The sequence below is a fragment of the Oncorhynchus mykiss genome, chromosome 14, assembly GCF_013265735.2.
Source record: "Oncorhynchus mykiss isolate Arlee chromosome 14, USDA_OmykA_1.1, whole genome shotgun sequence".
In the NCBI taxonomy this organism is placed as follows: domain Eukaryota; kingdom Metazoa; phylum Chordata; class Actinopteri; order Salmoniformes; family Salmonidae; genus Oncorhynchus; species Oncorhynchus mykiss.
The window spans coordinates 11,446,904-11,461,960 of record NC_048578.1 but is presented as its reverse complement, the minus strand read 5'-3'; the positions used below and the strand labels follow the sequence as shown (position 1 = coordinate 11,461,960).

The 15,057-nt window shown below is 43.1% G+C and overlaps 1 protein-coding gene across 2 annotated transcripts; it reads right to left on the bottom strand.

Moving 5' to 3' along the window:
- Positions 1–8,256: 8,256 nt before the first annotated feature.
- LOC110488806 (ETS-related transcription factor Elf-2) lies at positions 8,257–14,812 on the bottom strand. 2 transcript variants are annotated; one of them, XM_021561202.2, is made up of 9 exons: positions 14,481–14,812; positions 13,728–13,811; positions 13,210–13,432; positions 12,220–12,333; positions 11,898–12,014; positions 11,686–11,775; positions 11,388–11,580; positions 10,922–11,149; positions 8,257–10,720 (listed from the first exon to the last, which is right to left on the bottom strand). In XM_021561202.2, exons 2-9 carry the CDS (start codon positions 13,800–13,802, stop codon positions 10,111–10,113), a joined length of 1,650 nt encoding a protein of 549 aa, XP_021416877.2. In that variant the 5' UTR covers positions 13,803–13,811; positions 14,481–14,812; the 3' UTR covers positions 8,257–10,110. The 2 variants fall into 2 exon arrangements, with proteins under 2 accessions (XP_021416877.2, XP_021416878.2); XM_021561203.2 differs by having other exon boundaries at positions 12,220–12,330.
- Positions 14,813–15,057: the final 245 nt, after the last annotated feature.

The following is a 15,057-nucleotide window of genomic DNA, read 5'->3' as shown; positions in this document are numbered from 1 at the left end:
GGTTAGTTCTGAATGTTCATATTTAGTGATGGGGGGGGGGGGATCGATACAGTTACATATCTCAAATTATTTTGGGATGATATTAATGCCATACTTTGACTACAAATATGAATTTGTAAAAACACATTTTTTTTTTAAGTTAGCGCTGGTCTGCTTTACCTGGGCCAAAACTCCGGTATTTTTCATCCTATAGCTTGTTCTCCATCTTAGAGCGTTGGGCTAGTAACCGAAAGATCGCTGATTCAAATACCCGAGCCAACAAGGTGAAAAATCTGATGTGCTCTTGAGCATGGCACTTTGACACTTAAGTCTAATTTGCTCCAGGGGCGCCGCGAGAGGGTTTATTCCGCCCAAGATCTGTCCACGTTAGGCAGATAATTAATTGTTAAGTTAAGTTATTGTATGCGGGGGCAATGTGTCGAATTTAGTCAAAAATAAAAATGAATTTCTTATTTGATCTAATAGAAATGTTGCAATCCTTAGGTTGTTACGACTGTCCTGATAAATGTGATGCACGTGACATCCCGGCAACACTCTTTATCTAAGATGAACATGTTGTAATTTGAGACAGTCTATGAATATTCAGGAGGGTAGCGTAACATCTCACTCTCCATTGATTACAGGCAGTTGACGTCAACAACCCTCATCAAATATTCAAATAACAAGATGTATCCACCAATCCAAAGAGAGGACTAGGCAGGAGTTTGACAGCCCACCATTCTGCTCTGTGGACAACGAATCCCGTTGTTAGGGCGGCGACATCTGGTCATTATATCCAGTAGCTCTGCTATGGCTGACCCGTTGAAACAGTAAAATGTATGTGACCATTGTTTTTGTTTTGCTTATTTTTGTGAGCCAACATGTTTTCAGCACGTACTTCCATGACTGATTTAAAACTAGTTTTGTCATGTCTCTCTGCAGCAGATACATATCAATACATATCGTACCTAAGGATCGTGATGGTATCGTGAGGTCGCTGGAAATTCCCAGCCCTGTTAATATTGTTTATGACAATGTCATTGATGTCAAATTTGCCCAGTGTACTTACTAAATGCTTAAGCACAAACATTCAGAAAAATTTCTCTCACTCATCCCCTGTCTTTCCGGCTAGTGCATAGGCTAGCAACAATTGTTCACCACTTCTGACGGTCTCAGGCCATCTCCTCCACTGTGACCCAGCTCTGCTGATGATGTTGTGGCAATCGACAATATAACAACAGGTTTTATTTATTTATATATATATACAGTGCCTTGCGAAAGTATTCGGCCCCCTTGAACTTTGCGACCTTTTGCCACATTTCAGGCTTCAAACATAAAGATATAAAACTGTATTTTTTTGTAAAGAATCAACAACAAGTGGGACACAATCATGAAGTGGAACGACATTTATTGGATATTTCAAACTTTTTCAACAAATCAAAAACTGAAAAATTGGGCGTGCAAAATTATTCAGCCCCCTTAAGTTAATACTTTGTAGCGCCACCTTTTGCTGCGATTACAGCTGTAAGTCGCTTGGGGTATGTCTCTATCAGTTTTGCACATCGAGAGACTGAACTTTTTTCCCATTCCTCCTTGCAAAACAGCTCGAGCTCAGTGAGGTTGGATGGAGAGCATTTGTGAACAGCAGTTTTCAGTTCTTTCCACAGATTCTCGATTGGATTCAGGTCTGGACTTTGACTTGGCCATTCTAACACCTGGATATGTTTATTTTTGAACCATTCCATTGTAGATTTTGCTTTATGTTATGGATCATTGTCTTGTTGGAAGACAAATCTCCGTCCCAGTCTCAGGTCTTTTGCAGACTCCATCAGGTTTTCTTCCAGAATGGTCCTGTATTTGGCTCCATCCATCTTCCCATCAATTTTAACCATCTTCCCTGTCCCTGCTGAAGAAAAGCAGGCCCAAACCATGATGCTGCCACCACCATGTTTGACAGTGGGGATGGTGTGTTCAGCTGTGTTGCTTTTACGCCGAGCATAACGTTTTGCATTGTTGCCAAAAAGTTCAATTTTGGTTTCATCTGACCAGAGCACCTTCTTCCACATGTTTGGTGTGTCTCCCAGGTGGCTTGTGGCAAACTTTAAACAACACTTTTTATGGATATCTTTAAGAAATAGCTTTCTTCTTGCCACTCTTCCATAAAGGCCAGATTTGTGCAATATACGACTGATTGTTGTCCTATGGACAGAGTCTCCCACCTCAGCTGTAGATCTCTGCAGTTCATCCAGAGTGATCATGGGCCTCTTGGCTGCATCTCTGATCAATCTTCTCCTTGTATGAGCTGAAAGTTTAGAGGGACGGCCAGGTCTTGGTAGATTTGCAGTAGTCTGATACTCCTTTCATTTCAATATTATCGCTTGCACAGTGCTCATTGGGATGTTTAAAGCTTGGGAAATCTTTTTGTATCCAAATCCGGCTTTAAACTTCTTCACAACAGTATCTCGAACCTGCCTGGTGTGTTCCTTGTTCTTCATGATGCTCTCTGCGCTTTTAACGGACCTCTGAGACTATTACAGTGCAGGTGCATTTATACGGAGACTTGATTACACACAGGTGGATTGTATTTATCATCATTAGTCATTTAGGTCAACATTGGATCATTCAGAGATCCTTACTGAAACTTCTGGAGAGAGTTTGCTGCACTGAAAGTAAAGGGGCTGAATATTTTTGCACGCCCAATTTTTCAGTTTTTGATTTGTTAAAAAAGTTTGAAATATCCAATAAATGTCGTTCCACTTCATGATTGTGTCCCACTTGTTGTTGATTCTTCACAAAAAAATACAGTTTTATATCTTTATGTTTGAAGCCTGAAATGTGGCAAAAGGTCGCAAAGTTCAAGGGGGCCGAATACTTTCGCAAGGCACTGTATATATATATATATATGGTTGGAGCTCAGTCTCCATTGTTCTGCACCACGTTGTCTTGGGGCCTCCCCCTCAAATCTCTATTGAGAATAAAACATGCACGACTTTAGCTTCCCACTTCACTTCTGCAGCCTTTGGTTGGGCAGTTAGTCCACAGCACCTATCAGGCAACAACAGCAGGCTATTAACAATACTGCCATGTACTGTAGAAAGCAGAACCAGCAGCTTGACAGCATACACTGAGTGTACCAAACATTAGGAACACCTTCCTAATATTGAATTGACATGCTAATTGAGTGACTGACATAAGAAAATGCACATTTCGAAATTGCACCTTGTGTATTCTACTACTAACTCAACAGTAGGTTGAGACCTGACTGAATTCCCCCAAAATTATTTTATATATATATATATATATACACTACCGTTCAAAAGTTTGAGGTCACTTAGAAATGTTCTTGTTTTTGAAAGAAAAGCACATTTTCTTTGTCATTTAAAATAACAACTTGATCAGAAATAGTGTAGACATTGTTAATGTTGTAAATGACTGTTGTAGCTGGAAACAGCAGATTTTTTAAAATAGAATATCTACATAGGGGTACAGAGGCCCATTATCAGCAACCATCACTCCTGTGTTCCAATGGCACGTTGTGTTAGCTAATCCAAGTTTCTCATTTAAAAGGCTAATTGATCACTAGAAAACCCTTGGGAGGCCCCGGTGCACAACTGAGCAAGAAGACAAGTACATTAGTGTCTAGTTTGAGAAACGGACGCCTCACAAGTCCTCAACTGGCAGCTTCATTAAATAGTACCCGCAAAACACCAGTCTCAACATCAACAGTGAAGAGGCGACACCGAGATGCTGACCTTCTAGGCAGAGTTGCAAAGAAAAAGCCATATCTCAGACTGGCCAATAAAAAGAAAAGATTAAGATGGACAAAAGAACACACACTGGACAGAGGAATTCTGAGTAGACTGTGTCCAAACTTTTGACAGGTACTATATATATATCTATATGTGTGTGTACAAAACATTAGGAACACCTTCCTGATATTGAGTTGTACCCCCTTTTGCCCTCAAAACAGCCTCAATTCATCGGGGCATGGACTCTGCAAGGTGTCAAAAGCGTTCCAACGGGATGCTGGCCCGTGTTGACTCCAATGCTTCCCACAGTTGTATCAAATTGACTGGATATCCTTTGGGTGGTGGACAATTCTTGATACACACGGGAAACTGTTGAGTGTGAAAAACCCAGCAGCATTGCAGTTCTTGACACAAACCAGTGCGCCTGGCATATACTACCAAACCCTGTTCAAAGGTACTTAAATATTTTGTCTTGCCCATTCACCCTCTAATGGGCACACATACACAATCCATGTCTAAATTGTCTCAGTGCTTAAAAATCATTATTTAGCCTGTCTCCCCTTTATCTACACTGATTGAAGTGGATTCAACAAGTGACATCAGTAAGGGATCATAGCTTTCACCTGGTCAGTGTATGTCATGGAAATAGCAAGTGTTCTTAGTTTTGTACACTGTTCACAGGGATATTTGTCACTGTGTGAAACTGGGCACTTTGATAGGGACTTGAGCCCATCACAGCCCTCCAACCAGCACCACAGGGACTGGAGAAAGACCCCCACACCCTGCATAAGTAATCGGGTTTCTGTGGTACCTTTCCCTCTCCAAGTCTCCCCAGGTCAATGTTGCCGTTGGTGTCAGGCTGAGGTTGTTGTGTCTTCGGCTTCCTTCCCCCTGTAAGGAAACCAACCAAATATAAGTTAGTACACTTCATATAATATACAACTTCATGTTTATTACAGACACACAGGGGCAGTGGACAACACAGAGTTGGATAATAAAGAAAACATTTAGTTGCATCGGAGGCTGACCATAGGTAAGTGCGTGTGTGTGGTAATGACCCCTCAGCTGGTTAGCCCTTAAGTCTGCTGCCCTTGAGCATGACTCTGGACACAATGGTGAGTCAGAATAGGATGAGTGTGAGGGAATGGGTGGACAGGAAGTTACATGGGGCTTCTAACCCTGATCTCACCTGATCCCTTCCAATCCCATCAGGCCATACTGTGAGAGGACATAACACTGGGAAATAACAGATGACGGAGCCCAGCAGGTAAATTAATACCAAATAGCACAGTGTGCAGTGATCCAAGTCCTTAGCATTTCTCCTCCATCTGCAATGATGGGTATACGACTGCACAGAATGTCTGCACCAATTTGGCTCATTCATCCCCCCCCTCATCTCCCTGTAACTATTCCGCAGGTCGTTGCTGTAAATTAGAATATTTTCTCAGTTACTACCAATATTGTGTGCATTACCATACCATTCATGTGTCAAGTAGTTTCAGATGTTCTTGAGGCCAGGATAGGACATGTACAGTGCATTCGGAAAGTATTCACACCACTTGACTTTTTCCACTTTTTGTTACGTTACAGCCTTATTCTAAAATGTATTAAATTGTTTGTTTTTCTCTTCAATCTACACACAATAAGCCATCATGACAAAGTGAAAAGAGGTTTTTAGACATTTTGGAAAATAAAATCTGATAATTATCACATTTACTTAAGCATTCAGACCCTTTACCTAGTACTTTGTTGAAGTACCTTTGGCAGCGATTACAGCCTAGAGTCTTCTTGGGTGTGACGCTACAAGCTTGGCACAACTATATTTGGTGAGTTTCTCCCATTCTTCTTTGCAGATCCTCTCAAGCTCTGTCAAGTTGGACGGGGAGCGTCCAAGCTATTTTCAGGTCTCTCCAGCGATGTTCGATCAGGTTCAAGTCCGGGCTTTGGCTGGGCCACTCAAGGACATTGAGACTTGTCCCGAAGCGACTCCTACGTTGTCTTTGCTGTGTGCTCGGGGTTGTTGTCCTGTTGGAAGGTGAACCTTCGACCCAGTCTGAGGTCCTGAGTGCTCTGAAGCAGGTTTTCATCAAGGATCTCTTTCTACTGCTCTGTTCATCTTTCCTTCAATCCTGACTTGTCTCCCAGTCCCTGCCGCTGAAAAACATCCATACAGCATGATGCCACCAGGCTTCACCGTAGGGATGGTGCCAGGTTTCCTCCAGATGTGATGCTTGGCATTCAGGCCAAAGCATTCAATCTTGGTTTCATCAGACCAGAGAATCTCATTGTCAGAGTCCTTTAGTTGCCTTTTGACAAACTCCAAGGGGGCTGTCATGTGCCTTTAACTGAGGAGTGGCTTCCGTCTGGCCACTCTACCATAAAGGTCTGATTGGTGGAGTGCTGCAGAGATGGTTGTCCTTCTGGAAGTTTCTCCCATCTCCACAGAGGAACTCTGGAGCTTTGTCAGACTGACCATCAGATTACCTAGATCTGTGCCTCGACACAATCCTGTCTCGGAGCTCTACGGACAATTCCTTCAACCTCATGGCTTGGTTTTGGACAGAATAATAGTGAAGACATCAAAACTATGAAAGTAGTAACAAAAAAGTGTTAAACAAATCAAAACATATTTTATATGTGAGATTCTTCAAAGTAGCCACCCTTTGCCTTGATGACAGCTTTGCACACACTTGGCATTCTCTCAACCAGCTTCACCTAGAATGCTTTTACAACAGTCTTGAAGGAGTTCCTACATATGCTGAGCACTTGTTGGCTGCTTTTCATTCACTCTGAGGTCCAACTCATCTCAAACCATCTCAATTTGGTTGAGGTCAGGTCATCTAATGCAGCACTCCATCACTCTCCTTCTTGGTCAACTAGCCCTTACATAGCTTGGAGGTGTGTTGGGTTATTGTCCTGTTGAAAAACAAATGATAGTCCCACTAAGGGCAAACCAGATGGGATGGTGTATCGCTGCAGAATGCTGTGGTAGCCATGCAGGTTAAGTGTGCATTGAATTCTAAATAAATCACTGACAGTGTCACCAGCAAAGCACCCCCACACCATCACACCTTCTTCATGCTTCACGGTGGGAATCACACATGACACTGTTCACCTACTCTGTCTCAGAAAGACACGAAGGTTGGAACCAAAAATCTCATTTGGACTCATCAGACCTAAGTACAGATTTCCACCGGTCTAATGTCCATTGCTTGTGTTTCTTGGCCCAAGCAAGTCTCTCCTTCTTATTGGTGTCCTTTAGTGGTTTCTTTGCAGCAATTCAACCGCGAAGGCCTGATTCACGCAGTCTCCTCTAAACAGTTCATGTTGAGATGTGTCTGTTACTTGAACTCTGGGCTGCAATCTGAGGTGCAGTTAACTCCAATGAACGTATTCCCTACAGCAGAGGTAACTCTGGGTCTTCCTTTCCAGTGGTGGTTCTCATGAGAGCCAGCTTCATCATAGCCCTTGATGATTTTTGTGACTGCAAACATTTTCCAGATTGTCTGACCTACATGTCTTAAAGTAATGACGGACTGTCATTTCTCTGTTTATTTGAGCGGTTCCATAATATGGACTTGTTCTTTTACCAAATAGGGATATCTTGTCAGTATACATTTTTTTTGTAAACATTTCTAAAAACCTGTTTTTGCTTATGGGGCATAGATTGACAAATGTTTTCTTTAATTTTAGAATAAGAATGTAATAACGTGGAAAAAGGGAAGGCATCTGAATAGTTTTCAAATGCACTGTATATAGAATACAAGGCCATTGTCAGTAAAAGGTATCCAGCTGAGTTTGAAGAACAATACAAACATCAGCTGTGGGTTGCCATTCTACAGTGGTGTAAAGTAAAAAATAATTGAAAGTACTACTTACGTAGTTTTTTGGGGTATCTGTACTTTACATTTTTGGCAACTTTTACTTCACTACATTCCTAAAGAAAATGTACTTTTTACTCCATTCATTTTCCATGACAACCGAAAGTTACATTTTGAATGCTTAGCAAGACAGTCAAATTGAAGCACTTATCAAAAGAACAGGTGGTCATCCCTACTGACTCTGGCCTGGCGGACTCACTAAACACAAATGCATCTTTTGTAAATAATGTCTTAGCGCTGGAGTGTGCCCCTGGCTATCCATACACTTTAAAAACAAAACAAATGGTGCTGTCTGCTTTGCTTAATAAGGAATTTTAAATGTATATGAGCAGTTTTAATTACTTTTGATACATAAAACCAAATAATTTTAGACAAGTAGTATTTTACTGGCTGACTTTCACTTGAGTAACTTTCCATTAAAAAAGGTATTTATACTTTTACTCAAGTATGGCAATTGGGTACTTTTTCCCGCAACTGACCACAGAACAGCAGCTATGATTTTCTGATGATTTTACTTGGTGAAACGTCACCATTCATTCACACCCAGGTGATCTACCACACATAGTTTTGGTTCGCCTAGTCCTTTATGTTTTTCAACTCCGTCTGAAAGAGATTCACTGCCAACAAGTATTGACCAAGACAAGATGTTTCAATTCATGTTTTTTTTATAATACATACTTCAGTAAAATCTACATCAATACACTTTGAGAGTACATGAAAATAGCATATGCTTCAAAATGTGGGAATATACCATCTGGATCTGTCTTTCCTTAACACAAACATCCTTTCGCTCCCTTTTCTGAACAGTAAAAAATATATATAATAACACAAAAAAAACATTGAGTGTGGAGGGACAGTGCTGTGGAGGACTAGACTACTTTCCATAGCCAGATGATGGGAACCAACCAGTCAGAGGAAAACCCAAAGATTTCAACTACGAGACAAAAAGAACTACACTTGCATTGAACTTAGAATACATCGTACGTAACCTGCTGAAGAGTATCAAAAAGTTTACACAAATCTTTCAGGCTTCCTTTATATTATGTTTTTGATTAAAAGAAGCATGTTCAATGTACAATCTAAGGCTTGCCCATCGTTTGAGATCCAAAGAGCTTCTAAAGCATGTACACTCCCCTACATATTTATCTGGACAGTGAAGCTAAAACTTTTCATTTGGCTCTATACTCCAGCATTTCAAATTTGAGATGAAATGTTTCATATGAGGGGACCGTTCAGAATGTCACCTGTTTTGAGGGTATTTTCCTACATATCTGTTTTACCGTTAAATGAAAACAGTCCATTTGAAGGTATCATAAGTAGTTAATATACATAAGTTTAGTATTTGGTGCCATATTCCTGGCATGCAATGACTACATCAGCTTGTGACTCTACAAACTTGTTGGATGCATTTGCAGTTTGTTTTGGCTGTGTTTCAGACTATTTACCATTTCTGTTTGGCACAACAATGTGTCATTTTGGAGTCAAAAAAAATAATACAAATTGAATTTGTTTCTGAACACTTCTACATTAAAAGGTGGATGCTACCATAATTACTGATAATCTTGAATGAACTGTGAATAATGATAAGTTAGAGGCACAAAGATCAGACCCCCAAGAAAGGCTAACCTCTCACCATCACTTTTTGGGGGGTATGATATTTGCGCCTCTAACTCACACTCTCACTTATTCACGATTATCCGTAATCTTGGTAGCATCGAGATTAAGGTATGTGTTCAGAAACGTTCTGTAATATTTCAATTAAAAATGATAATGCATTATTTACTATTCATTTCTATTGGACATAACATTCTGAAACACAGCCAAAGCATAGTGCAAATGCAGAATCACAAGCTTGATGTCACTGTGTGCTAGGAATATGTGACCAAATACTACACTTTTGACTACTTTAATACACATACTACTGAATTTGACCAAATATGTATAACACCTTCAAGTTTGCCCCACAGCTTGGACACGGCCTTGGAGTCCACCAGTTTGAAGATGCCCTTGTCCCGCTGCATCCACTTGATGTACCTGGGACAGGTGTTCTTATATACATAAAGTGATTATTTCTAAACGGTGAAAAAGATATGCATGAAAATACCCTCAAATAAAAAAAGGTGACATTCTGTACGGTCACCTCACATGAAATAATTAATCAAATCCAAAATGCTGGAGTAGAGAGCCAAATTAAAAGTTTCAGCTTCACTGTCCAAATCAATACGTAGGAGAGTGTATCTATGTATTATGTATACAAAGTCCCTTTATCCTCATCTCTTTTCCTGGTTTTCTGATGTGGAGGGAGGGATGGCACTGCAGCTCCAGTTTGAAGACTAGCTCCCTGGTAACTAGGAGCTCCATAGCTGAGGTTCAGAGCTCTCCTCCTCTGTATGGTCCTACAGCTCCACTGCCCAGTGATTGGAGGATGGGAAGGGAAGACTCCACTTCAAAACACAGGGTCAATATGGAGTCAGTAGCTGTCGGGCACCTTGGCCTCGAGTTCAAGATTCAGGGTCCACTGGGTTCTGTGCCGACTCCGAGTCAGAGGGGTCTCCCGGGCTAGACTGGGGGAGCTCCGTGCTCACTGAAGGGGTGGACTCTGGAAGGGCTGTGTGGGGTGAGATGGCTTCTTTTTCAGGGTGTGTAGAGGGGGTAGGTACAGGGATTGTGATGGTGGTGGTGGGAGGGAGCTGTGGTTTACCTACAGGGGAGGCGGCAGGTGGCTGCTGGGTCACAGTCACAGGCTTTGCCAGTATGAGTGGAGGGGCTGGTTTAGCCTGCACCAGCTGGGTGACTGGTTTAGCCTGCACCAGCTGGGTGACTGGTTTAGCCTGTATGAGCTGAGCTAACTGGCCTGAGAGCTGGGCTGAAAGGTTGCCCTGCGTCAGCTGAGCTAGCTGGGCCGCCGGGATGGTGATGATGGTGATCTTCTCTCCGCTCTTGGCCCCGGCGGGCATCATGGCGGGCAGGGTCTGGATCACCAGCTTGGGCCCGCCAGCGTGGGTGTTGCCCAGGGTGATGGGAGCCTGGGTGGTGAAGACGGTGGAGGAGTTGAGGGTCATTTGACCCAGTGTCGTCGTCATGACCATGGGCATGGCCAAACGCATGGTCCTGTACATAAGACAGAAACAAAGATGTAACTACTTCACAGTGCATTTGGATGAAAATGGACAGACTCACACATGCAAGTTCTCTCTTATGTCTGTTGCTCCTAACACTTTTTCAAATAAATACCACAGATTTTCTCTTGGGGGAAAAAAATTGCAACAAAAATGTATTCATTATTTCATGACTTCTCCAATCATGCCTCACCTGTTGCCGGACGAGGTGGGTATGACAGTGATGTAGTTCTGCTGTGTCTGGGTGGAGGTGGCAGGGTCAATAATCAGTGTCTGGTGGTGCTCAGAGGGTTCCCCCTCATCTCCCTCCTCCTCCTCCCGGTCATCGTCGATCACCCTGATGTTCTTGGGCATGTCTTTAAACTGGTAGGCTAGCCTCTGGCCCGCCACCTTGGCTAGGATCCCCCTCTGGTAGTAATACCTGGACAGGAACAACCGTACACTCAGTTTACCTAACCTAAGTGGCATACAGTTGCATGCATTTTAAAAGGGGAACTTAAGGTTAAATGCATGCATTTTAAAAAGACAAATCAAAAATTGCATTACTCATTCCTTAGCATAAAAATAGTAAAGATATGTTGGGTCAACAGTAAGCCTTACACACTAACTATAGTGAGGAATTGGCTAGCCAATATAGTAGAATGGTATCCCATAGTTACCTGAGTGCCCTGCCCATGGTTTCATAGTTCATGTCAGGTTTGTTCTTGTGTTTGCCCCACAGCTTGGACACGGCCTTGGAGTCCACCAGTTTGAAGATGCCCTTGTCCCGCTGCATCCACTTGATGTACCTGGGACAGGTGTTCTTATCCTGGAGGAGATCCAACAGGAACTCCCATAGGTAGGTGGTGCTCCCTGGAGGACGGAGGGAGAGAGAAGACCAACGTCATTCATACAGAGGATCGCTCACACACCGGCTATCTACTGAAGGGATATGGCCCCATCTTGAGTTGGGGCTACCTTTTCCCTCTCTGGGTCTCTGCCTGATCCCCAGGTCAATGTTGCCGTTGGTGTCAGGCTGAGGCTGTTGTGTCTTCGGCTTCCGTCCCCCTGCAAGGAAACCAACCAAACATAACTTCGTACATTTTATATAATATACAACTTAACTTTTAATACTGGGTTGCACACAGTGACAGATGGCAAGAACGCATGTGGTTGTGTCTGAGGCAGACCTTTCTTCTTCTTGGCAGACGGAGGCTCATAGTCAGGGGGTATAGGGAAGCTGTCCTCTTCTATGGGCTCACACTCTGTAGACACCTCCACCACCGTCTCCATCATCACGTCCTCCACTGAGACACAGACAGACAATAGTTCATCATTACAGCCACAGAGCAGTGTGAAGATTCAACTCAGACTGCCAAATGGTAACTTTTATGGTAGAACGAACGCTGACACATTTTACGCTCATATTTTTCAGCCCGACATCATGGCCCGCCACACACTTATAATGCCTGGCCCCCGGCAAGGCCAATGGAGGATGGGTTGAGTTGTTACCTGTGTTGTTGCGGTCTCCATGGAAACTGCTGGGGGAGTCCATGTGAAGAAGGGCCTCGGCCGCCTCGAAGGTCTTATCAAAGCACACCATGCCCCCGTGTGACGACACCTCTACTACAACAACACAGGAGACGGGGTTAAAGGAGTGATGAAAATACATTTCATTTCAATGTAATGTTCGTTCAATTACTTTGTTTCAATGAGTATTCAACCGTATCTTCCTATGCCTGGGGCCCTACAGCAGTAGATACCACAGACGTTCACCCTTGGAAGCAGTTAGCTGGGCAAGATGGATGTTTCCTTTCATTAAATAATGAGAGGTTAGGCTAAGTGAACCTGTACTTTTGGGACACTGATAGTAAACCGTGTAGCGTTGGAGAGAAGGAGTGACGTAGCCTGTACCAGATATCACCCTAAGTCTTCTATTTCGCCGCTCTTCATCTCATTCATTCACAACCCTCCCGCATTCAGTTGTGCATAGTAACTACTGCCTACAGAAGATCTATCTTGAGGATGGTCATTGGTCAACATCCTAAAAAGCTGTCCCCTCCCTCAAACCTCATGACTTCTGTCCCTCTCCCAGTGGGCTCAGTTCATTCACGACTAGATGTCCTTCTTGAGATGGTCCTAAAAGAAAATAATACTTGTCATATTGGAAAGTCTAAAAGCCAATTTAGGCTTGTTCAGGCAATGGGATCCAGAGGCTCTGTACGTGGGGTGTGACACAATTGCGGAGCTTGCGGAGGCCAACTCGAGCACCTCATCGCTGTGCACCTTCCAAATTTTGTAACAATGCAGAGTGCTCCGTATAGCTCTGCATGGACATGATTGGTTTGACGATAGGTGAGTGCGGGAGGGCCAGTACAGGGCTAGAGCCTTTTACACCCACACTCCTCTAAAGCAATCACTCAATCAAAAAAACACTATCCAAACCCTCTAACAGCAACAAAAAAATATTGCTGTCCAGTCCTGCACCACCCTCCCTCTCACCTGTCTCCACTACCTCGGTGACCACCTCCTGCTCGTCTCCCACGTCCTGCATCAGATAGGTCCCGTCATCGTAGACCAACACCTGGGCAGCGTAGCACTGCTCCAACTGGGCACTGGGCACCTCTTCCACCACCACAGCAGGATACTCCTCCCCATCCTCCCCTATTACAGTCTCCACTATCTCCTGCACCACCTCCCCCTCCTCACCGAGGTTCTCCTGACTCTGGAGAATGAACAGATACATTGAAGGAAGCGCAAGTTGAAACATACATCATGTGTTGTATGTATTTGAACATTTGTTGAATCATTTATAACGTTGAGATAACAGAGACGCCAATGTCACGAGAAAAACATGTTATTCATTGGTTCACTTCACAATATTATTCATGTCAATAAGATATTTCTATCAGCCCTGACCCAGCTTTAAGCTTGGAATGGGATTGTGTGTGGCACTGGTATTCCAATTAAAACACCCTTTAAATGTTGCATAGGGAAGGTTAGGACCGGTTTTCTCTTACCTGCTCAGTCTCTTCCATGACAGTGACGTACTCCACCATATTCCCTCCACCGTCTGCCACCACAACAGAGGTCATCACTCATTCCTATGGAAATAAAACAGGGAATCAGAGCCAGCCTCTTCCCCAACCACAGTCCATCACACAGACTAGGAACAGTTCTGTATAGGGCTCTGATTTCTGAAGTATGCACTAGCGTACTCATCACAGCTAACGGAGAAACGAAACTGGCTAGCTTACACTGCAACAGTAACAAGAACACAAACGTCAATTTGGACAAAAATTGACCATGTTCAGCAATAGGGCTGAGGAAACTCTACACTCTGTAGAACGCGATAGTTGCTTTTTGCGCATCACGTTCACAAGCACTTCACGTTCACAAGCGTGACCCCAATGTTTACATCATTTGTGCAGTATCTATGTGGTAGCTTCATTAGCCCGCTAACTAGTAACGTTAGCGAACTAGCTAACTATAGGTTCTACATTGTAGCTTTAATGTACATTGATTGGTAGATAGGTGTGTTCAGAGAGATGACACGTTAAGTTAACTTGCCGAACTAACTACTACACAGGAAATGCAGGAAATGCTCAATAATATTTTAGTTCGTTTGTTAGCGGCTAACATAGCTCGCTTGTTAGCTACATAGTTAGCAGCGCCAACTAGCTACGGTTGGCTGTCATATGGCCATCCTTGCCCGTTGAACTCCACAGATCCAATCATGTTATTAAGTAAAATTTGGCAAAAACGTTCCTTACCTCTTATGTTGCTTGTCCTGCAGTCGATAACTTCAAGATAGGTCTAGCTCTGTAAGCTAGCTGGCTAGCCAAATTGACCAGGCCGACGTCGACGCGCTCCTTAATTTGAATACTCTCAAGTGTTTGCAAGCTTGCTGTAGCAAGCACAATATTTCAGCCAAATAGCTTGCTATGTGCTCTTATGTTGATTTTCACCGACAAAACAATACTGAAATTCCGTATATTGCATTTGTTTGAAGTTAGTCCTATTTTACAGGATGTTTCGATCTCACTACTTTCCTGCGCGCCGTCTCTTTGCTGGCGGAAGTCGGGCCAACATTCTGTAGCCCGCTAGCGATGACACATTGGCCGCGATGACGTCAGAGCATCGCGCTACTGTCCCCTGGCAGTGGACCCATCCAAACGTGGCCCTGGCGTTACAAAAAGTCATTTATCGATAAATAAATGATTTCAGACACACTTCTGTAAATATAAATTGCTGCATGAATACATCCTTTGTGATTGCTGCATAACTGCCTGAGTATTTCACCATTTTAACTATATATATGGTAGCAATGCGGTTTTGGGGTTTACTACG

Bases quoted from the DNA above. Each gene is read 5' to 3' on its own strand.
- LOC110488806 (XM_021561202.2), bottom strand. From the start codon at position 13,802: ATGACCTCTGTTGTGGTGGCAGACGGTGGAGGGAATATGGTGGAGTAC. The intron at 13,433-13,727 runs GTAAGAGAAAAC...TTCATTCTCCAG, and splicing joins TCATGGAAGAGACTGAGCAG to AGTCAGGAGAACCTCGGTGA. The intron at 12,015-12,219 runs GTAACAACTCAA...TCTGTGTCTCAG, and splicing joins TGGAGACCGCAACAACACAG to TGGAGGACGTGATGATGGAG.